The 23,531-nt window shown below is 47.6% G+C and overlaps 2 protein-coding genes across 6 annotated transcripts; both read right to left on the bottom strand.

Annotated features, from left to right (window-relative positions):
- Positions 1-825: 825 nt before the first annotated feature.
- On the bottom strand, positions 826-8,866 carry Tex52 (testis expressed 52). Its single transcript, XM_010611556.2, is given in 4 exon segments — positions 826-1,247; positions 1,250-1,281; positions 5,596-6,146; positions 8,695-8,866. Coding segments are annotated over 4 exon segments (966 nt in total). The 5' UTR covers positions 8,821-8,866; the 3' UTR covers positions 826-990.
- A 932-nt stretch (positions 8,867-9,798) lies between these two features.
- Foxm1 (forkhead box M1) lies at positions 9,799-21,943 on the bottom strand. Of its 5 annotated transcripts, none has more exons than XM_010611550.2 (8): positions 21,395-21,943; positions 20,520-20,671; positions 18,400-18,591; positions 16,262-16,390; positions 15,401-15,445; positions 14,781-14,853; positions 14,456-14,631; positions 9,799-11,702 (listed from the first exon to the last, which is right to left on the bottom strand). In XM_010611550.2, exons 1-8 carry the CDS (start codon positions 21,894-21,896, stop codon positions 10,605-10,607), a joined length of 2,367 nt encoding a protein of 788 aa, XP_010609852.1. In that variant the 5' UTR covers positions 21,897-21,943; the 3' UTR covers positions 9,799-10,604. The 5 variants fall into 5 exon arrangements, with proteins under 5 accessions (XP_010609852.1, XP_010609853.1, XP_010609854.1 ...); XM_010611551.2 differs by having other exon boundaries at positions 14,781-14,850; XM_010611552.2 differs by having other exon boundaries at positions 20,526-20,671.
- Between the last annotated feature and the right edge of the window lie 1,588 nt (positions 21,944-23,531).

Genomic DNA, 23,531 nt, shown 5'->3' with positions numbered 1-23,531 from the left:
TTGTGATGTGGTGATTCCTGGGTGCCTGTGGGGCGGGGTTTGAACAAGGAGAGGCCAGTGGGTAGGAAGCCAGCTGGGCAGGCCACTGACTCACAGGGAGGTGAAGTGGGGCCTCGCCATCCACTTACTCAGTGCTCTCCACCAGCTGAGCCCCAAGCAGGGCCAGCTCAGCTCCTTCCTGACAGCTGCCCTTGGCTGCCTCCACTCGAGGCCTTGACTCCCCCTTGGCAAAAGCTGAGGTCCTCGGAGTGCACTGCAGCACAGGCCTCAGGCCCTTGGTGATGCTCCAGGACAACCACTCTGGCTTTCGTCTTGAGTCTCTACTTCATTCTACTCCTGTGCTCTCCAAAGGCCTGTCTGACCCTCCCCAGGCCTTACTGGCCCATCCTTCCACCCTACAGAACCAGCTGGGCCTGACCTCCACTCCCCAAGCTCCTGCAGGAGACCTGCACCTGAGCACAGTGTATCTTGCTTTGTCCAGATAGCAGATGTTTCAGGGAGGGTAACGTGAAGGGACATTTGCCTGAGAGCTCTTTGCTCAGCAATCCCAGACTCATTCCAAATGGGCAATGACGGGAGTCTCATCCTTTCCCCCACATTTCTCATAGTGTTTCTCTCCCTCCCCCTCCTCTTCCCTCTCCCTCTCCCTCTCCTCCCTCTCCCTCTGCCTATCCTCCCTGTCCTTCTCCCTCTCTCCCTGCATTTTCTTCCTCCCCTGTCCTACTGCCTTATCCACCCTCCTTGCCCCAGTCCTCGCACCTGCTGCAAGAGTTCTCTGAGGAAGAAATATAACAACTGAGATTTTCAATAGCATCTTCACGAACTCAGGGTACAAAGGTGACATGAGGTTGGGAAAATGGTGGAGAAGCTGTTCTATAAAGTCAGAGTCCTTTGGCTACCAGAAGCTTCCTGCTGAAGGAACATGGGCTGGAAACAGGAACCTGGGAGTGTGTGCGTGCATGCCATGGTCTTCACTGTCTGCAGCCTCTTCTAGATGTGTCCAGGCCTCCTCCTCTTCCTCCCCGAGGCTTGGCCGTGCTGTGTGGTGGACAGATGGTGGAGAGGCAGCGCAATGCGATCCGCTAGCAAGGCCTGGTAATCCCTTACGAGGCCCTTGCTCAGGGGTACACTGGGCAGCCAGGCCAGCTTTAGCACCTTCTTCTGGTGATGAGGCAGAGGGTTTGGGCAGGGCCAGCTTCTGGCTAGAGCAGTGGGAAGTGCGTTGGGCAGGAGCGGGAGGCTCAAAACTCAAACCATCCCCCAGCTGATTTGTGCCAGGACCTGTTGGGAAGCGGGATGGAGAGGGAAGAGAGGTCAAGGAACCTCGAAAGGTGTGATGGGAAAGGCTGGGAAGGGAGGGTGATCTTGTCTTTCACCAGCTGCCTGGGTACCAGGCTGCAGGAGTCTCTTCCACCTCCTCTATGTCAAATGGTCTGCACTGTGTCCTATGTGTGTTTTAGTGTTAAGCAGTGAGAGCACATGTTTATATCCATATAGATAATTTACTAGCTATATAGTGTTGCTAGTAAATCTTCCACTCTTTTGACATATTGTATATAATGTCATCCAGATTCTTTTATGTTGTTGTTGTCTTAACACAGGTCTCACTATGTAGTTCAGGCTGGTTTTAAATTCTCTATGTAGCACAGACTGGCCTCAAACTTGTGGAGATCTTTCTGCCTCAGCGTCCCAAGTGCTAGGATTACAGGTGTGCACCACCACACCCAGCGGGATTCTTACTGACCCTCAGGTTTTCCTTGTCCACTAACAAAGTGCTTGTGGGAAGGCCACTCAACTCAGTGCAAGCCAGCAACTTCTTTATTGGTCCATAGAATTTAAATGAAATTGTAGGGCCGGGGATTTAGCTCAGTGGTGCTGCCACCTGCCTTGCAAGCTCAAGGACCTGAGTTTGATCCCTGATATCAAAAATAAATAAAAATAAAATAAATGGAATTATAGAAAATTGGCTTTTATTGGGGGGAGCGTTTAGACAGATTCACATTCTGCAATTCAGGCTGTCCCTGAACTCACAGCAATCTTCCTGCCCCAGCCTCCTGAATGCTGGAATTACAGGCTTGCATCACCATGCCCAAGGCTGCTTTTTAAAAATAGTTGAATGGTTGCAGGTTTTCTGCTGCAGCAGACATTCCCGTTTGCTGCTGTTGATTTATTCTGGGGTTCTCAGCCATGACTGCACATTAGAACCACTCTGGGGACCTTTTATCAATACCACAAGCAGAGGGGTACAGCTCAGTGATAGAATGTTTGCCTAGTATGCACCCCAGCACCAGCACCAAAAGTAAAATAAATACCATGCCCAAGCTCTGCCCTGGAGATTTTAATTAGAATTTCCAGGGTGGGGTTCAGCCTTTTTTTTTTCTCGTAGTGGTGAGGATTGAACCCAGGACCTTCTCATCAAGCTGCATCTCCAGCCCTCTTTAACTTTTCTGAGGCAGGATCTTGCTGAGATGATCTTGTGGTCATCCTGTTCCCACCTCTGAGTTCTGGGATACAGGTGTGCACCACTGTGCCCTGACTGATGCTCAGCTTTTTTTGTTTGTTTGTTTGTTTCGAGACAGGGTCTCACTATGTAGTTGAAACTGACCTGGAATTCACTATGCAGCCCAGGCTGGTCTCAAACTCACAGCAATCCTCCTGCCTCAGCCTCCCAAGTGCTGGGATTACAGGCATGCACCACCACGCCCGGCTGCTCAGCATTTTTAAAGAGTCCAGGTTGTTCTCATCTGCTGCCAGGATTGAGAGCTCCTGCATTTATAATTAATTGTTTATTTCCCAGTGAGAGCCCAGTGCCTTACAACTCACATAACATTCCCCACATTCCCTATATCTGGAGTCCTCTGGGCACTGCTGCCTCAGTGCTCTCTGGCTGATCCAGAATCTAACTTTCTTCTTCTTCCTTCCTCTTCCTCTTCCTTCTTCTTTCTTTTTCCTCTTCCTACTTCTCCTCTTCCTCTTCCTCTTCTCTTTGGTGCTGGAGACTAAACCAGGGCTGTCTCCATGCTAAGTGCACAGTGCCACTGACCTCACCCCAGGACCCACAGTCATTGTAGAACAATTTTCCTTACTCTTCTCTTACAGAGCTGCTCAGAAGGAACAACCAGACTTGACAGGCTTTTCCTCTCAGTCGTCTTTCTTCTCTCCACCTCTTAGTTTGCACAGTTCCTTTAAGGTGCAGCTCAAATATCACTTCCTCTGTGAGCAGCTAACACTTGCCTGAGGCTGGGAATGTGACTCCATGGTAGAGCCTGTCTGCTCAAATCCCTGGGTTCCCTTCTCATCACTGCCAAAAAATCAAATGAAAAGTCTTGCCCATGCTCTCCTTCATGCCCACTCCAGGGGCTGTGCCTCGGCAGCACCCTCCTTTCATGGAAATGCTGTACTGATGATGCCACTTCTTGCGCCCCTTCTGCTTGTGCCATTTGATCTCCTACCAAACTGGTAAGGACAGGGCTCTTCTCTAATAGTCGGTGAAGAAAAGTGAGGCTCAAAACAGTTTTAAAAAGCCCGGCATGATGGTGCATACCTGTAATCTCAGCACTCAGAAAGCTGAGGCAGGAGGACTGCTGAGAGCTCAACACCAGCCTGAGCTATAGTGAGCTCAAGGTCAGCCCGAGCTACACAGTGAGATCCTGTCTCAAAAAAACAACAACAAAAAAATTTTAAGTTAAGATCCGATAGCAAGTTTGTGACCTAGGGCTGTCCGAAATTGGGTAAGATTCTTGACCTGTCCATCTCAGGTGCCCCATGTGTAAAATGGGGTTAATGAGTTTCTACCCAGAGAGTCTCAAGGGATTAAACAATACAGCTAAAGGGATTAGATTCAACTGTGGATCTCTTCGAGCAGGGTGCTAAGTCTTATTCACCTCTGGATCTACATTATTGCCGATTAGCCATCACAGGCTTCACATCAACTACTGCAGACAAAAGCCCTGCGCTACTCCTCACCTCGTCTGGACAGGTCTGGAGACTGAGATCCCCAGTGGGCCGGAGGGAGGAGCTGGGACCCAGACCACCCCTTTCAATCTCTGTCTGCTCCGACCACCCCTCTTCAACCCTCTGCAGGCTTTCTGCCCCTCCACCCTCACCCCTGGCTTTCACACCAAGCACCCGGGAGGGGCAGGCACAGATGGTGCCAGGGTGCTCACAGCAGTTCCTCCTGAGCTTCTCCAATAAAATCTCATTTGGGCTTGGTTTTTATGTCTTTTTCTTTTTTTCTTTTTTCTCTTTTTCTTTCTTCCTTCCTTCCTTCCTTCCTTCCTTCCTTCCTTCCTTCCTTCCTTCCTTCTCCCCCCTTCCTTCCTTTCTTTTTTGGTGCTAGGGATGGACCAGGGCTTTGGACATGCTGGACCAGCACTCCACCAGTGCTCCACGCCCTAGTCCCTGGCTCAGCTCTTTCACATATTCACTAGCCTGTCTGTTTTTTGGGTTTTTTGGGGTTTTTTTTTTTTTTTTTGGTTTTGTGCCAGACCTCACCATGCTGTTCAGGCTGTCCTTAAACCCACTATGTGGTCCAGCTTGGCCTTGAACTCTGCCATCCTCTTGCCTCGGCCTCCTGAGTGCTGGGATTGCAGACGGCACCAGCATACCTAGAATAACTAATCCATCTTACCCTCACACAGGTGAGGTAGGTATTTATGAAACCCACTTTATCAGTGATGGAATTGAGTTTAGAAAAACTGAGCAATTTGTCAAAGTGATATAATTTGGATTTAATTCCAAGCCTTTTCACCATAGCATTCATTCAGTTCTGTCCTTTAATAATGGACTTCCTGGAGCCGAATACTATACTTTCCTGCCTTAGACATGTAATAAGTTTTATGTGTTCTTTTTCCTGTTAAAAAATAATAAAGGTCTGGGGTTGTAGCTCAGTGATGGAGGACTTGCCTAGCACACACAAGGCTCTGTCTTCAATCCCCAGCACCACACACACTCACGAAACAATCATGGGCTTTCTTAGGGTTCCCACTGTCTGTCTCATGATGTGGGCACTCACAGGCATGGTGTAGTTTTTGTTATTGTTATTTTGCTGTTGTTCATTTATTTTTCTTTTTTTGTTTGTTTGGTTGATTTTTGTTTTTTTTCAGAGAAGATCTTACTATGCAGCCCAGGCTGGTCTTGAACTTGTAATCCTCCTGTTTCAGCCTCCTGAGTGCTGCATGGCCTGGTTTTGATGGCTGTCTTGAGGACAGAGACTGAATGACAGTCCCCAGTGTCCCTAGAGCCTAGCAGGTGTTATCAGTAAGTGGCACTCTTCAGATCATATAAATTGTCCCCCCTTTACTGAAGTTAAGTGATTAAGTGCCTCCTCTTGCTGGTCTTTTCCTACTCCCACCAATCTTTCTGGCTGTACTGTATTCTGAAAGCAAGTGTCCAGCTGGGGTGCAGCTCAGTGTTAGAGCACTTGTCTAGCATGTACGAGGCCCTGGGTTCCATCCCCAGCACTATGAAGAAAAGCACAAAGGATAGAGGACAATATGTAGGAGGGCTGGAGTACAGAGACACCAGAAACAGGAAAGGGGTTTGTGGGGGCTGGCCCACAGCAAGGAGGTGCCCCCCAAGGAGGGCTGGTCTTACTTCCTGAAGTTCTCACGGGGCAGGGTGTTGCCGTGGGCATCCAGCAGAGGTGCTCTCATTTCACTCCTCAGCTTGAGTTTCTCTGCTTCCTCCAGCTCTTTCACTGTCCTCAGAATCACCTGGGTCTTCCTGTTTCCATCCAAGAAGATGGGCATGGAGCAGATGAAGGTCAGGAAGCTGTTTGGCCCCATCCTGGATGGAGGGGGCACCCGGGGCTCTGCTGGTTGAAGGCGACACGCCTGGGAGTGTGTGAGCCAGCGCCAGACGTTGCTGTCGTAGGGCCTGTCTGGCCGCCTGGGGAAGGTGGCAGGGAGACGCCCCACATCGAGCCACGTGTGGAAGCCCCAGATGTGCTCAGCTGCACCCTGCCAAGGGTGGAGCAGCCGCTGACGCACGGTGGACTTGATTTCTGTGCACGGGGGCTGCTGCAGACCCCGCTGGTGGTAGGCTTGCCGGGTGAAGCCAGGGAACTCCCAGGACTCACAAGGAAGGAGGAACTGGCGCTGAGCCCATGTCTGGTACTGGGGGAGGAGTTCGTTGACTTGGGCCATCTAGGAAGAGAAAACCAGAGCCTAGGAATGCCTGTGCCCACGGGGACACAGCACAGGCCAGGCCCTGAGGTTTGCTTCCTAGGCACAAGCTACCAGCCTCCTCCCACCCAGGACTCTTCTGGGACACAGCAGCCTGGCAGGGAGCCACCTCTCCTTCCTGCCCCCCAAAATGACAACACTATTTTCCACCTTGTCACCTGAATCTCCCTTCCTTATTCTTTTCATTGGCCATATTATGGGCTTGATTTCCCACATCTCAACTTTTTTTTTTTGGTACTGGGGATCGAACTTGGGTCCTTGCGCTGATGAGGCAGGCGGCGGAACCACTAGGCTAAATCCCCAGCCCTCACATCTCAATTTTTACTCTTCATCTTCAACTCCCTCCCACATTCTGAAGGCCCCACGTTCCTGGCTTGGGCCTCTTTCTGGTCTGTGGTCTTAGAGGTGACCCACGACAGCCATCCCAGAGAGCCACCTTCCAGTGCTCTTGATGATGCCTGGTGACACATGGAAAGCCCCTCTCCAAATAGCAGCCCAGGCGCCTTCTAGTGTTTCTTTCTCATTGGCATAAGCCCTTGGCTTTTGCTTTTCTGGCAGCAGCCCTGATGATTGGAGCCAGGAACTTTGCACTGAGTTTTTTGTTTTGTTTTGTTTTGTGTGAGACAGTCTTGCTATGTAGTTCAGGCTCAAACTCATTGTGTAGCCAGGACTGGCCTTGAATTCACTGCAGCCCAGGTTGCACTGAGTTTTTATAGCCAGCCCTTTTCACATTTTTAATTTTAAGACAGAATCTTGCCTAGTTGTCCAATCTGGACTGGTTTTTTGTTTTGTTTTGTTTTTTGTTTTTGGTACCGGGGGTCCTTTGCTTGCTAGGCAGGCAGTGGAACCACTGAGCTAAATCCCTTGCTGTGGGCTTGATCTTTTGATTCTCTTGTCTCAGTCTCCTAGAGCAAGCACCATTACCTCTGACTTCTCATTAGAATGCCAGTATAGCTCAGTGTGGTGGCACATGCCTATGATCCCAGAACTCAAGAAACTGGGCTAGAAGGATCACCAAGAGTTTGACAGCAGACTGGGCTTGGTGCTCAGTTCAAGGGCAGTGTGAACTGCATAGTAAAACCCTGTCTCAAAAAAAAAAAAAATGTTTTTTTCTTCCTGATACTGGGGATCAAACTTAGGGCCTTGTGCTTGCAAGGCAGTCATGGCGCCACTGAACTAAATCCCTGGCCCTAAAAAAATTTTTTTGGGGGGGCTACCAGGGATCAAATTCAGGACCTTGTGCTTGCCAGGCAGGTGCTATGCCACTGAGCTGAATCCCCCGCCCTATAAAAAAAATTTTAACTAAAAATAAAATGAAAATACAGAAAGCATTTAGAGTGTTAGCTCCTTCCCTTTTCTGCACCTGTCTCCACCAGAAGATTAAACTGGAGCAAATCTGTGTCAACACTGCCCGATGCTTGCACATGTCCCGTTTAACCCTCACAAGTCTATAGGCAAGTCTCGTCACCATCCTGCTATGGCTTTGAAATGTCCCCAAAGGCCCATGACTGCCAGCTTAGTCACCAGCCTATGGTGCTGTGGGTGTTGGTGACTCCTTTAGGAGGCAGGGCTTAGTTGAGGTCCGTGAGGTCCGTGATGGTGGCCTTTGGGGATAGTGGAACCCTCCTCCCTTTCTCTTGACTTCCTGGGTCACAGGCCTCCACTGTGTGCTCCCACTGTGATGTCCCAGGCCACCACAGGCCAGGCCAATAGCCTAGTGACCATGGATGGAAGCCTCTGAAGCCATGAGCCCAAATACACCTTTGCCAAAGGGAAATTGTGTCTGAATGAATGGTAGACTGGGGACCTGGGCCACTGCTGTTAGACAGTCTTGCAGTGCTCAGCGTGTGGCCTGGCTAGGATGAAAGTTATCTTTTAAATGCCTCTCTCCATTTACTCCAGGGCATTTCTTTTGTTTCTTTTTAGACAAGGACTCACTATGTAGCCCCCGCTGGCCTTGAACTTGCTGCAATCCTCCTGTGCCACCACGCCTAGCCTATTTTGGGCCTTGTCCCCTAAGTCATTTCTACCAACGGGCTAGGAGGCGGGATGTGGTACAGGTTGAACATCTCTGAGAATCCAAAATGTTCAAAATCTGAAACTTCCTGAGCATCACATGGCATGACAAGTGGAAAGTGCCGCACCTAACCTTTAAGTAATCAGTCAGCAAAATACAGGCACACTAAAAATATTGAATAAAAAGCCTCAGTGCATAAAGTATGTATAAAACAAATTTTGGGTTTAGACTTGGGTCCTGCCCGCAAGGTCTCATTACTACATTCCAAGATTACATACAAACATTCCAAGATTTAAAAAAAAAAAAAAAATCCAAATCCTAGACTTCCTATACCAAACATTTCAGATACAACATTCAATCTGTGCTAACTAGGCACCTCCTCATATCTGGGCTGTTCTGAAGTTGCAATGTTGAGCAGAAAAGGAGTTTACACCCTAGGAGAACTGCTGCCCAGAGGGCCAGACTCTGGCCCAGCCAGAGGAAAAGGATTACCTGCAGGAGAGGCTTTCTGTGACATGGATCACTAGGCCGTTGGAGTAACCTCGGTGGCATGTTGGTCATTCTTCTGGGCTCTGAGCCAGGAGGGACAGCTTTGTGAGGGCCCCTTTCGGGCACCATTGTTTGTTACTGTTGCTATGGTGACACTTCCTGACTGATGATACAGTGAAGCCGTTACCTGCCACCTGAGGCTCTTCAGTCTCTGGGGCGTCTGCCTGCCTTTCCAGTGAGACAGAGAAGTGACTCTTGTCTGTTCTGGCTACAAAATAAAGTGACAGGATCTGCTTCTGGAGAGGGACTTGCAGGAAAGTTCAGGGAGAAGAAAACAGGGAGGCCTCCTGGTGGTGGTAATAAGATCCCTGCAAGAGGGCTCCCCCTCCCCCTATGCTCCAGGGGCCTGCCACTCTTATTGAGGGACCAGCAAGGGCTTAACAGCAGGCCCAATGGTCCGAACAAACAAGGACTATGACAGGGAAGAGGTGGGATGCGTAGGACAGCATTGGGAAAATCAGCAGTTCTAGTGTTAGAAAAGGTATGGACAAGGGCCAGGGATGTAGCCGTGTGGTGCTGTGCCTGCCTGGCCAACGGGAGGTCCTGAGTATGGGAGAGTCAGGCACAGTGGCACATGCCTGTGAGCCCCGCATCCTGGCAGGCTAAGGCAGGATTCAAAGTGCAAATTACTCCTAGGCAACATAGCAGGACCCTGTCTCAAAGCTAAAAAGCTGTTGGCCAGGCATGGTGGCACATGCCTGTAATCCCAGCACTCAGGAGGCTGAGGCAGGAGGATCACTGTGAGTTTGAGACCAGCCTGGGCTACATAGTGAGTTTCAGGTCAGTCTCAACTACATAGTGAGACCCTGTCTCAAAACAAACAAACAAAACAGCTAAAAAACTAAAAAGCTGTTGATGTAGCTTAGTGCAAAGGCCCTGAGTTCAATCTCAAGGAATGAATGGAGGGGTGGGAAGGGATCCATGAGGAAGCCCCGCACACCATCCTTCATTTGCTTTCACGGGCAGCTGCAGGCCGTTCCTCTTCCTGTTCCTCACCGTGAAACCTCTTTCAATCCCCTCCAAATCCTGACAGAAAACAGAGACCAGCAGTTCCACCCGGATTTTATTCAGTACGTAAGCTGTGGTAGTGTTCTCGAGTGGGCTCACATACAGGCAGCCAGCCTGAGCCTAGGGCGGTTCTTTGAAAAGCTGCTAAGGACACCAGGCAGGTGAGGGGTTCTTTCTACTTTTGCAGCCTCCACCTGAGTTGTTGTCCGTGCTAGTCTCCCTGGCATGATTAGGGACAGTATCAGAAAAACGTCTTACGGGGCACATCTGGGTACCACTGTGCTTCAGATGCACCCATTGCATCTCCAAATCCAATTCCTGACTCAATCCAAGACCTTTTCAACCACATTTCTTCTTGCAGGAAAGCTGGCTTGGATACACGGAGGTGGGGAGGGAGGGGCAGGAGGGGCTCTGGTAAGCAGACTTGGGAGAACCATCCCTCTACCCACAGTAAAGAACTCTTGGGCCTGGAAGAAACCATGCACTGCAGGTTCTCCCCTCTGGGAGCTGAACCAAGGGACAGAAGCAAAGTGCAGCTCCTTGTCAGCCTACCCACCTCCAACTTTCATTTATAATTAGAAGGTAACTTAGAGAATTTACACTACTTACAAAGGCCATGCTGCAAGAAGCAGGGAAAGCGAGACTGCAGGACACAGAGTGGAAGGGATCTAGGGAACGCCTAATCCCTTTCACCACTGCTTTGGCATTGCCGCCCTTCTGCTCGTGGCAGGGAGAGCAGAGGAGTCACTCTCTCGGGCCCAGCTGCCCATCTAGTCTTGCAGAGGTGGCTGGGGTGTGAGTGCTGCCTTTGCATCACCGGGCGGTGCAGTCCCGGCCCGCAGTCCTCACTCAGAGGGTGTGGGACTCACGGAGCCTGGGACTGCCTGGAATGGCGGGTCAGGGTCCGGCCTCGACTGCAGCTCAGGGATGAACTGAGACCAGCTGATGTTGTCGGGGCCCAGGGGGTCCTCCTCCAGGCCAGGGAAGCTGATGTCCAACAGGATCTTGCTCAGGCTGTCATTCATTGTGTCTAGAACCAGGCCTTCTGTCACAGAACGGTTGGCTGAAAGGCTGGGGACCTGTGGTTCTGCGGACCCTAGCTTGGGAACTTCCAGGTCTGAGGGGCAAGAGCTGCTAAAGGGGTCAGGGGCAAGGTCAAAGGGTTCTGAATTGAGGAGTTCTCGAGGTGAGTCAAAGAGGGGAATGCTTTTCAGTGGCGTGGTGCTCATATCCACTAGCCCTAGGGTGTCAGGTAAGGGGCCAAAGGTGCCCTGTGGGGTTTGTACAGGGCTGAAATCCAGCCCCCTCACTTTGGCGGGAGGTGTGAGCCTCCAGGGTTCAGGGGTTTGGGGGAGGAGAGATTTACTTGGCGTGGAGGAGATGGGCAGCATCTCCTTAATGGGTGTCTTGAAAGGTCCTCCCTCCTGTTGGGGGCAGCCAAGCTGCGGGGCAGGTTCTGCAGACTCTGCCAGGAGGCAGACAGGGTGCTCCAAAGCTTGTCCAGATGTGCTGGGGCTCTCCGAGAAGACAAGCTCGGGCTCATCCACGCAGGGAGGCAATAGGTGCTGTTTCCTACGAGACCGGCTCATCTCCCTTCTCTCTTTCCGTTTAATCACGAGCATTTCCGAGACACGCCGTGCTGGGGACTTGAGCTCACTGAAGGACTTCTTGGACCTTGGGGTAGGCGAGCAGGATGAATCCTCCCAGGAGTGAGATGACTCTTCTTTGAAAGATGGGCATGGAGAGAGCCACTCCTCCAAGGGAGGGCTCTCCACTTTGATGGGTCTCCCTATGGGGAGCATGTCCTCCCCAGGCTGGGTTTCTTCCTCCTTGAGAGACTGAACCGGAAGCAAAGGTAACAGTCCTTCTCCAAGCAGAGACTTCTCCTCCTTCACTGGTCCAGCAGTGGGAAGAGGGGCTATGCCCTCCTCAGCCAGCAGTACCTGAAAGGGAAGCAGGAACAGAGTAAAAGGGCTCACATTCAACCTGCTGCCACCAGGCAGGACACGTGTGACATGCTGGTGTGGATGCTGTTTTTAAATTAAATTAATTAGTTAATTATGATTCTGGGGATTGAACACAGAGCCTCTTGCATGCTAAGCAAGTGTTCTACTACTGAGCTACACCCCAGCTCTTTTGTCTTACAAAGACTTGAGAAGGCATGATGGGGATTGAACCCATGAGTACAGAGAGTTAAATGTAAAAATTAAAACCTGAAAACCACACAAATCCTAAAAGAGAATCTAGGAGACTACATGCACAATCTAGGGTAGGATGACCTTTTTTTTTCTTTTTCTTTCTGTTTTTTTTTTTGACCCAGGGTTTTGCTCTGTAATTCAGGCTGGCCTTGAACTCACTATGTAGCCCAGGCTGGCCTCAAACTCACAGCAATACTCCTATCTCATTCACCTGAGTGCTGGGATTACAGGTGTGGGCCACCATGCCCAGCAGACCTCCTTAAACAAAATTGGAAGCCCAGAGGCTGTGAAAGAGAAGAGAGACAATTTGACTATATAAAATTTAAAATTTTACTGTGGCCACAGATATTATAAACAAAGTTAAAAAAGAAACAACGGAAGCAGGAAAATATCATTATAAAGGACAGAGGTTAATGTTCTTGCAATAAAGAGTGCTCACAAATAACCAGACACTGCAGCAAACTGGTCACTGTCCATGAAGTAGTGCCAGAGGCTGCCCCAAGTGACCAGACTTAAGGAGAAGGCGCTCAAATTTACTGGTACAGATAAAATTAACAAAGAGAGAGAGTCACATGCACTGGACTGGCAAATATCAAAGACTGATCACAGCAATTGTTGACAAAGATACAGATCTTGTCATCTATTGCTGGTTGAAATGTAAATGATCACATTTTTTAGTAAATCAATCTTGCGAAATTTATTATAATTTAAGGTACTTTTCCAATCTCATGTCTGGGGCTCTGTCCCAAAGACACAAAAGACCAGTAAAAAGGTATTTACACAGGGCAAAGCCCTAAAAACAAAATGTGCCCATAGAGGTGGGGCAAGGAGAATTCACATGGTCACACTATGAAACATTAAGTGGATGTTGTTAGAAAACAGTGAATTTGAACTATGCCAAGCAATGCAGAAGAACTGCCATGTCTTCACTTTAGGAAAAGACAGGTGTGGCTGACTGTGGCACACACCTATAATCCTACCACTCAGGAAGCCAAAGCAGGAGTATTCCAAATTGGAGGCACTGGGAGTTCAAGGCCAGCCCAGCCTGGATTACCCAGGGCAACCCTGTCTCAAAAAAAAAAAAAATGAGGGCCGGGGATTTAGCTCAGTGGTTCCACCGACTGCCTCGCAAGCGCAAGGACCGGAGTTTGATCACCGGTACCAAAAAAAAACAAAAATGAAAACAAACCATCCTCAGATGAAAGGCACGCCTAGTAGCACGTATTTGTAATCTCAGTTTACCCAGGAGGCTGAGGCACATATCTCAAGTTAAAAAAAGATGTAGAAAAATGTGTATATTGTGGTCACATTTTCAATATTTTGTGTTGTAAGTATACATATAAAATGGCCATCACTATATAGACAAATTATTTTTAAAGCATGGATAAAATACAGAAGAAAGCATACTAAATTGCTGACATCTGTTATCTTGTTTTTTCTTTCTTTCCTCTGAAGAAACAGGGCATTGCTATGTTGCCCAGGCTGGCCCTGAACTCCTGGGCTCAAATATCTTTCCTTTTATTTATTTTGTAGTGCTGGGGACTGAACCTAGGGCTTCACACATGGTAGGCAAGTGTTCTACCACTATGCTACATCTCAGCCCTAAAAATATTATTTATTTATTTAATTTGTTTGTTTGTTTGTTTATTTATTTATTTTTTTCCGGTACTGGGGATAGAATTCGGGTCCTTGTGCTTATAAGGCAGGCCACCGAACTGCTGAGCTAAATCCCTGGCCCAGAATATTTTTAAATTAAAAAAAAAGAAAAGAAAAGCAAACCCAAGTTTCACTAAACTCAAGTCCATGCTATTTCCCTCTCACTGAAGGAACAAGAAGCCCTTTTCTTTGGTTATACATTATCCTCAGCTCAAAAAACTGTCTCCTGAGGTTTGGCCCAGACTTGATCCATCACAGTGAGCCCTTAACTTAAACTATCTCACTTCCCCAAGCTAGACCAGAGGTGTTGGACCAGGAATGATTTTCCCCCGACATGGACACCTGGTGATACCTGGAGACATTTGGATTGTCACACATGGGGTACTACTAGCATCTAGTGGGGAACACAAAGGACATGCAAGACCACACCCTCCAACCCCACGGGGAATTATGCAGGACCTGTCCCCTGTGAACACTTTCTGGACCCTTCTAGCCAAGCTAGTATATAACTACTCTGGTCTGCATTCTTACAAACTCATCAGGTACTAACGGGTCTTTTGGCACCACATACATTGTAATCCAAATTCTTTTTTAGCTCTTATAATATGTTATTAAAGTTTCCTTATGTTTTTGTTTTTTCTACCCAACTAAGTTTATAAGCTTCTCAAGGAACACTTAGCTGGGCTGGGGGTTTAGCTCAGTGGTGTCACACCTGCCTCACAAGCACAAAGTCGAGTTCAATCCCTGGTACCAAAACAGCAACAACAACAAACACTTAGCAGAGTGCTGTACAAGCTGCAGGTGCAATGTTTTTAATGACTAGAAAAACAGTGAGCACTCACCTTGGGGGCGATACGGACTCGTTTGCTGTGGCAGGATAGCTCTGAGCTCTTCAGTGAAGCCGCCAGGGGCAACGGCACCTTCACTGTGGGCTGCAACACCAGGGACTGGTTCACTGGGAACTGGATGGGCACCAGGTACGAGGTGACCCGTGGCAGCAGTGGCTTCATCTTCCGCCCTAAAAGGAAACAGGAGAGATTAGGGCCAAGGGGGCCAAGGCACACCCCTTCCCACTGTCCTTCTCTGGGCTCTGATCCCTCCCTCCCTTTGAGTTGGGAACAGATTTTCCGAGGCTAAGATATGCCCCTCAACAAGGCCTCCACTCACGTGTGCCCAGAGGGAGTTCAGTTTTGATGGTCACATTCCGGCGGAGCTCAGCATTGGGCCGCTTCTGTTGCTGCTTGTGGCAGACGAGAAAGAAACGTGAGTTCATCAGAGGGGACAGCAGACCCCACCAAGCTGAGGTGGGGCACTTAGGCTAAACGACAGTCCAGAAAGGAAAAGTGGGCCTGAGGGGTGGAAACAGATGAGCGGCCCCCTAGGTCCTGCTTCCGGGGAAGGTGGACGGCACACCTTCCACGTCCTTCCCCTCCCAGTCCTTCCCCTCCTACGAGCCTCACCATCCCCAGGGACGCTGAAGCATGGAGCTGTCTGAGTGGCAAAGAAAAGCCAGGCCGAAAAGTGAGATAATAAGGCCCGTGCCATCAGTGGCATGTCCTTCTCTGTGCCTGCTCTGCTCAGCCGCCCTGTGCTGCTCATGAAGGAGGAGACGTGGGCAAGTTCCCAGCTGCCACATGTTCCTCACTCCCAACAGCTGGGTGTTTAGGGTGGCAGTCACATGGCCCTAGGACGCCTTCCCTCAGTCATAGCTTGTCTGTCCACAAAAGCCATGCTAAGCAGTGAAAGGAAGCAAGGCCAAGCCCCGAGCCAGAGGGAGAGAGCCTTACGGATTCCAAGTGCTCGGGCGATTGTGGAGACACTGGGTCCAGTGGCTGTGGCAGCCAAGCATTGTGGGAGAGAAACGAGATGAAGTTACCGTCAGCACGGTCAGTCTGACTGGACTGGGAAGAAACCTATTCCCAACAGATGTGGAAGGACAACCTGGACAACTGTCCTTCCCAGAAGGATGGTCATATACCAGCAGCTAAGTCCCAAAGTAATAGCCTCTTCCTAAAAAGATGCTGTGGTAGCTCAGTTTCTGTTCTCTAGGCCAAAGGCTTTTTAAAAAGCAGTTTCCCAGTCTTTCTCTGTAAGAATCACCTGAGATACTTTAAAAAATACAAATTCTTTTGGTGCACACCTGTAATCCCAGCACACAGGAGGCTGAGGCAGGAGGGTTGCCACAAATTGGAGGCCAGCCTAGGTTACACAGTGAGTTCAGCCTGAACTATGTAGCAAGACCCTGTCTCAAAAACAACAATAAATAATAAATAAAAGCAAACATAAAAATTACTGGTCCCATCAGATACCTGGAATCGGGAACCCCAAGAGAGTGATCTGGAAAGCTATATTGTAACAAGTATGTCAGGTAATTCTTATTTATAGAGGAGCTAAGGAAACATTGCCCTGAGAAGTTCTCTATTTTAGACCACAATGGTGCTTTCCATGTCCCTGTCCAGAACAAAAGTATGTCATTTGGTATTTGGCAACTGTACTTAATTCAGTGTGTTTTATTCAAGTTCCTACCTAGATGGTTCCTCCCAGATCCCTCCCAGATCAACACAGCATCCCAAGGACAGCTTGTTCCTGTTGAGATGGCCTCCACGACCTCCAAGCTGACCCTATGTAGATGAAACCAAGATACTCACCTTAAACACTTGATCCAGAGTCAGGAATCTGTTCGCACTGGGGTGAATGGTCCAAAAGGAGACCTTGCCATTGGCAGATGTCTCCCGAACAAACATGTCGTGGAGGGAAAGGTTGTGGCGAATGGAATTCTGGAAGAGAGAAAGGCAACCAGCTGTCAGCTACGTTAGTTTCTGAAACATTACCTTTGAAGCTTATGGGCCTCTCCCGCTCGGCACAGGCTGTCCACAGTCCCTGTGACCTCAGCCATTGGCAGACTCACCAACACCCCACACCTCAGCTGTACCCCATTGATTCCAGAGGGAAGAAGAATGTGACAGAGACCTGGCCTACAGGGCCATGGGCCAGAAGCCTCCTGTCACCACAGTGCAGGGTCAAGGTGAAGAGGAGAACCTCGTGCATGAACTCTGCACCTGCCAGCTCTGCCTCGACGTTTGTGTGGAGACTGGAGGCGGACCGAGCTGGGCAGCCAAGAGGGCAGAGAAGCCACAGCCAGGGCTGTGTTTTCCAGAACTAGATATACTGTCAGCTCCTTTGGCATTGTGGAAAAACAAGCAAGCGTTCACTCCACAGTGCACAGAGAAAGGTCTAACAGAGCTGGAGTGAAAAGTCTGGTTCTGGGATCCAAGGACAGAGCCATCTGGAGAGTAGATGTGCCCAAAGCCTTGGTATCCAGACAGGTCTTCTATGGGGCTGGGAAGGCTAGGTTCAGTGTCGTACATCAGCAAAGAGGAAACCACATTTGGTCCCAGCAGAAGTTGAAGGAATCATCTCTCCTGGCTAATCCCATTTCTTTTCTTTCTTTCTTTTTCTCTCTTTCCCTTTCTTCTTTCTCTTTTGGGTGTGTATATGTGCGCGCGTTTGTGTATACGGATGTGTGTGCATGTGTATTGCTAGGGACCAAGCCCAGGGCTGGCATGTTCTATACAAGTGCTCTATCTCTGATTATATGCCTCTCTGCAAATCCTACTTCTACCCAAAAGACCAATGAAAAGATTTGTGTGTATGTGTCTCTGTATTTTTAAACAGGGTCTCATTTTATAGGCTGGCCTTGAATTTACTATGGAGCCCTGGCTGGCCTTGAATTCTTGGCAATCTTTCTGCCTCAGCCTCCTGATTGCTGGGGTTACAGGTGAGAACCACCACACCTGGCTCAATTAAAAGATTTTAGTGTGAGCAGATGTGGTGATGCATGCCTTTCATGCTATTCAAGAGGCTGAGGCAGCTGGATTGAAAGTTCAAGAGAAGCCTGGGTAACTTAGCGAAAATCTGTCTCAAAGTAAAAAGGGCTGGGTGAGGAGACTGAGGCAGGAGGATTGCTCTGAGTTTGAGGCCACCTTGGACTACACAGAGAATTCAACCCCAGCCTGAACTACATAGGGAGACCTGTGTCCTAAATAAATAAATAAATAAATAGGGCTGGGAATACGGCTCAGTAGTAAAGTGTCTGCCTAATGTGCCTGGTTTTAATGCTCAGCACGAGAAGGCGGGGAGAAGGTCTTGGAGGGCTAGGAAAGTAGAATGAAACTGTAAAGTAACAGTCAATAGCAAAATAGGTAGGTGAGATAAAGTAGAAAATTAAGTTGATGTAAGAGTGCGAAGAGATTTACTGTGGGGAAAATAAAACAAAAACAAACCACCCTTGGCTTGCAGTTGAGTCAAAAGACTTAATTTGTGCCAGGAATGATGGCACACACCTGTAATTCCAGCATTCAGGAGGCTGAGGCAGAAGGATCACTGTGAGTCTGAGGTTAGCCTGGGCTACAGAGTGAGTTCAAGGCCAGACTGTCTCAAAAAATACCAATAAACAAGCAAAAACAAGCAAAAAATACCTAATTTATAGTTCCAACACTGATCAACCAACTGTATGACGTATAAAGTGAAGAAAAGCCCTGACCACTAGAAATATGATGGTTTAGATGAATGTTGGGATCATGAGGTTCAGCTTCTTTTTCTTTAATTTCTTTAGTAAAAGATAAAGAACTTTAATTGATTTTGCCTAGATTCAGCAGGATTGAGCCACAACCCAAAAGATGCATATGCTTAGCAGTTGAGCATTCTCTGCACTTAACTGCTTTCCCGGGGCACCATTCTGTTGAGCTGCAGTGACCTCAACTCTCAGTATCATGGGACAGATTACCTTCCAGCCTGGCTTGGCAATGTGTTTAAAATAGGGGAAGTGATCCTCGATCCAAGTGTAGATGTCCTTCAAGGTCATGCGCTTCCTCTCAGTGCTGTTGATGGCGAACTGTATCATGGCCATGTAAGAGTAGGGTGGCCTCTCAGACACAGAGTCCTGCCAGGATGTTGATGCTCCCAAGGGCTCCTCCACCTGAGGGGTACAAGAGCCAAAGGGAAAGAGAGAGGGAATGACAAAGAGCTCGTGAGAACTATGCACCCACGACCATGGCCCCTTGAGAACAGCCCTAGGAAAACTTTACTTCCCAGAAATGTACTAAACACAAACTCGCCTGAGACTGCTGTCCATAGTGGAACACACTTTTAAGACTAGGGAGGGTCTTAGCGATGATGTAGGCTGGACAGAAGCCAGTAAGGAACTGACCACTTCTCCATCATCACTTGTTTTGTTGAAGGTATTATCTAATAATAAGGGAAGTCCAGTCTCTTCAACTGAAAGTGCTCTACTTGGGACATACATTATGGTCTTCAAAACACTAGTTTTATACTACTCCACGTCTATTTTTCAGACTTGCAGACCAAGAGACCTGGGTCTTAGTTCCATTCCTTCTCGTGATGTAATATGAATAAATCCATCTCATTTGAATGTGCGTATGAGAGAAATATTCTCAAGAGTTTGGGGAAATCAAAGCCCACATTTGCCTAAATCTTGGCCAAAGAGCTGATCATTCACATTTTGTTTTGTTTTTTGAGATGGGGTCTCACTATGTAGCCCAGGCTGGATTTGAACTTGCAGTGATCTTACTGCCTCAGCCTCCCGAATGCTGAGATTATAGTCATGTACCATCATGCCCAGCATTCACATTTTAAAAAGCTGAAATATAACTTTACAAAGTGTAATTGTATATTTAAGTATTTATTGATGTATATATCCAAATAAATTTTCACTTTTTTTTTTGAGACAGGGTCTCATTATATGGTTATATAGTTCAGGTTGGCCTTGAACTCACTATGTATTCTGGGCTGGCCTTGAATTCATGGCGATCCTCCTGCCTCATCCTCCCAAGTGCTAGGATTACAGGCGTGTGCCACCATGCCCAGCTAAATTTTCACATTTTTGGAGATAGGTTCTCATTATATAGCTCAGACTAGCATTGAACTTGCTATGTGGCCCAGACTTGGCCTTGACCCTGCAATCCTCCTGCCTCAGCCTCCTAAGTGCTGGGATTACAGATGTGAGCCACCATTAACATTTTCTTTCCTTTTCTTTTTTTGGCAGCACTGGAGATTGAATTTAGGGTCTTTGTGCTGAGCTACATATCCTGGCCCTTTATTTTTTTATTTTGAGACAGGGTCTTACTAAATTCCCGGGGCTGGGCTCAAACTTGTAAATCCCCCACCTCAGCCTCCCAGTGTACACTGCCACACCTGGCTTACATTTTCATTTTTAAAGGTTGTTGGTTAATGGCTAAAGGGTGTATACAAGAGAACCTACCAGTAGATCTGTCATATTGGCAACTATAAAGAACAACACAGAAACCAACCCAGACTACACAATTGGCTTAGCTCAATTTTGATTGTTTTAGAAGCATCTAAAATAAATCACATTTGCTATTAATATTACAGTATATCATCTAGTAAAATTATACTGTTAAAAATACTGTGTTCCAGGGGCCGGGGATTTGGCTCAGTGGTACTGCCATCTGCCTCACAAGTGTAAGGACCCAAGTTTGATCCCCGGGACCCCTCACCCCCCGAGAAATGTTGTATTCCATTCACACTCTTGGGAGGCCTCTGTAAAGTTCAGACAGCTTCCCAAACTAAGATTTGTTACAATCATTTCCTGAATACCTGTGGAGGACCTACTTAGGGCAGAATACCAAATGCACTGCTCAGAGCAATGTAGAAAAAGCCAAGGAAATCTGTCCTCAAAGAAATGCCACAAATAGGGGAGAAAAAGATCCCAGGTGGGAAAATAGCTCAAAGTCCTACAGAATAGCACTGAGTGGAGCACTGATGTCAGGACTTAGAAATGCTATCCAGCAGGCCATGTGAGCCATGTCCCTTCTTAGGAACACCTGCACTCTCTCAGATGCCCTGGCGAGTGACAGAATAGTTCACCTTGACCTGACTCTGCTCCAGGTGACAGTTCTCCTTCTCCTCCACTTCCTGCTTGATGCTGCAGGAGCCCAGTCCATCAGAACTCATCTTCCCGAGCCACTGAATGTTAGTCAGGCTGCTGTCCAGAATGCAGCCCACTGCCTCACCGCCAGCTAGAGGAGAAATAAGCCAAGACCCCACTTAGCTGCCTGACAGATGCCCACAGGTCCAGCACAGCCAGAGGTCAGGAATCACCCACCCTTAGGACAGGGAACACATGGGGAATCTATTGTGGCTGTTACTCTGCCCCACTGGGGGTTCAGGACAAGTTCAGACACCAAATTCAAATTGCATTTTGGTATGAGCCACATCGAACCTTAGACAGCAATAAACGCAATCTTAAAAAAAAAAAAAAAAAGGGCAATCTTCTATAAAGGCTAATAGCCACTTTTCTTCAAGTTTCACTTTGTTCCTTTATTAAGATGTAGAAAGATTAACTTCCTTATAAGGCCAATGGAAAACATAAACAAATGATGAACAAACCCCTTTCCAATACGTTTAAGGAAAGCAATAGAAATGCTAAATCTTAACTGTAATTCTTTCAACTGTGTCCAAAGGCTTTGTGTCAAGTGTTGAAGGGGAGGAGGGAAAGGGGAAAAAAGAAGAATGAAGATATACTATGTACAGGTACAAATTCCATATGATGAATGTTATCTAATTGGATATCTAAAATGTACCAATAAAATTAAAAATAAAAAAGGCTGTCAAGGCTTCAGGATGAGGACTTTCCCTGGGTTCAGGCTGCGTGTCTGTCTGTAGCAGGCAACAATACTCCTACAAGCCTTGCCACCAGAGGAAAAACCAGGCTCCTCCCTCGTGCCCTGCAGACCACATACCACAGCGCTCCTGACGGTGCCCTGGAGGAGCTCCAGGTAGTCTAGGAACAGTCACATCCCTGGCTACAGTCTTTGGTCCCGACTTTTCGGTGAACATTTCTGCACTCTTGGAATCACTGCTGTTTTGGGCTTGAGGCTGCGGTCCTGCAGAGCAAGCTGGGGCTCCCCCACAGCTGATGAGGATGAATTTGTTGGGCCCACTGCTGCCACTCTCTTTTCCTTTGGCAGTCAGTACTGTGATGATGCTCTGGATATCAGCACTGCTAGGGATGGCCACCACTTGTGTGTTGGGCATGGTAGGGTGGTTAATAATCTTGATCCCAGCTGGAAACTTGCAAGAGCTGGATTCTGCCACCTCCTTGGAGGCTGGTGCTTGGCTAGGCTCCTTTTGGGCAGGGGGTTTCTTACATTCCTCTTTGGATGTTTCAGCTGGAGCATTCTGAACAGGAAGGGGAAGCCTCCGTCTCTTGAGAATCAGTGGCCGATGGGGGCTGGTTTTCATTCTGAATCTGTGCTTTCACTCTCCATTGAGAATCACAAGCATGGACCCTGCAAAGTGTAAGGAGCAGCCAAACATCAGGGATTTGCTGGACCAAGAGGAGGTTCTTTTATTTAATTTTTAAAAATGTTTATGAGTACATATTTGTGGTACATAATGATTACATCCTTCATGGGGAGTTGGTGCATGTACATAACACATCTGAATTCTTTTTACTTCCCTTCCCCTCTACTCCCATCTGAGGTTCTCTTAGAGGAAGGCCTATATGCCAAAAGCATGAGCCTACAGCTGAGGTGAATGCTCCTGAGATTTTGTAAACCCATACAGCAATCAGAAGCAATTCCAAGGGAGAAAGTGAGGCAGGGCTAGAAATAGTCAAAAGAATGAGTGTGACATCTACAAAAGCAAGAACATCTCTATTATTCTCCACTATAATATAGATAAATCACATGCAATGACTATAGAGACAGGAATAGATGATAGAATAGGAAAAATGGTAATTAGGGGCCCAGACAAAACTCAGATCCTCTAATGCCTTCTCAGATGAAGCATATATATTTTGATGTCCTCCTACTTTAATTCACCTCCCAGTTCACAAGATGTCACATGACCCATGGTAAAGTTTAACAGGTTTTCAGCTCTATGGGTTGCCCTTTATTTCTGTGGCTATTACTCCTCCATTTTTTTTTTTTTCTTTTTGGTTTTTTGAGACAGGGGCTCACTATGTAGTAGAGACTGACCTGGAACTCACTGTGTAGCCTAGGCTGGTCTCGAACTCACATCAATCTTCCTGCCTCAGTCCCCAGAGTGCTGGCATTATAGGCATGTGCCACCACACCCGGCTACTCTTCCATTTTTAATTTTTGGTGCTGGGATCCAACTCAGGGCTTCACATTTGCTAGCCGAGAACTCTACTTCTAAGGTACATCGACAGCCCTTTTTAATTCTTAAGAGTCTGGCTAAACTGCCCAGACTGGCCTGAACTTTGATTCTTTTTGCCTTCCAAGTAGCTGGAATTAGAGGCATAGACCACCACGCCCACCTGAAAAACAGTATTTTCTTTCACAATTTCCAAAAACATTTATTTAGTCACATTTCAGTACTTGCGTGTGATTATGCATATATTAATTTCGTTAGCATGCTATTTATTAATTTCTCTTCCAGAAACAAGATTATAACCCCTATTTCCTGACTACTAGAATGTGCTACTATTACTATGCTAAGGTGATTTTGAAATGCTTAGAAAGTAATTTTTAAAGTATTTCCATTTTTATAGATATATGGAATACTTTAACATTAAGTAAAAATCCATCATTCCATTTTGAAGTCTTTGAGAGTTGGAAGAATAAGTTGTCTCTTTTAGGGCACCTGCGATCTCCTTAAGAAACGACTGCACTTTTTTGACATTTGTTATCTGCTGAAGAGTTCTCCGGCCCTCCCCAAGCTGTTGCCTCCCTTTGCTTTATATCTTGGTTTTCTAACTTCCAATCTCAGTCTTAATTCTGTCTCCTGTCCCTCCAGTCTTTCTTCCTTTCCTCGTCAATCAGAAAATACTGCCCCCTTCCTTCCTCAGGGTATCTTAAATCTTTCTCTTCAATTCTTGACAAACTTTTCCTGATTTTTTTTTTTTTTTTTTTT

The sequence above is a fragment of the Fukomys damarensis genome, unplaced genomic scaffold (assembly GCF_012274545.1).
Source record: "Fukomys damarensis isolate Sample0158 unplaced genomic scaffold, DMR_v1.0_HiC HiC_scaffold_19, whole genome shotgun sequence".
Lineage (NCBI taxonomy): Eukaryota > Metazoa > Chordata > Mammalia > Rodentia > Bathyergidae > Fukomys > Fukomys damarensis.
The sequence above is the reverse complement of the archived record's forward strand: the minus strand, read 5'-3'. Positions and strand labels throughout refer to the sequence as shown.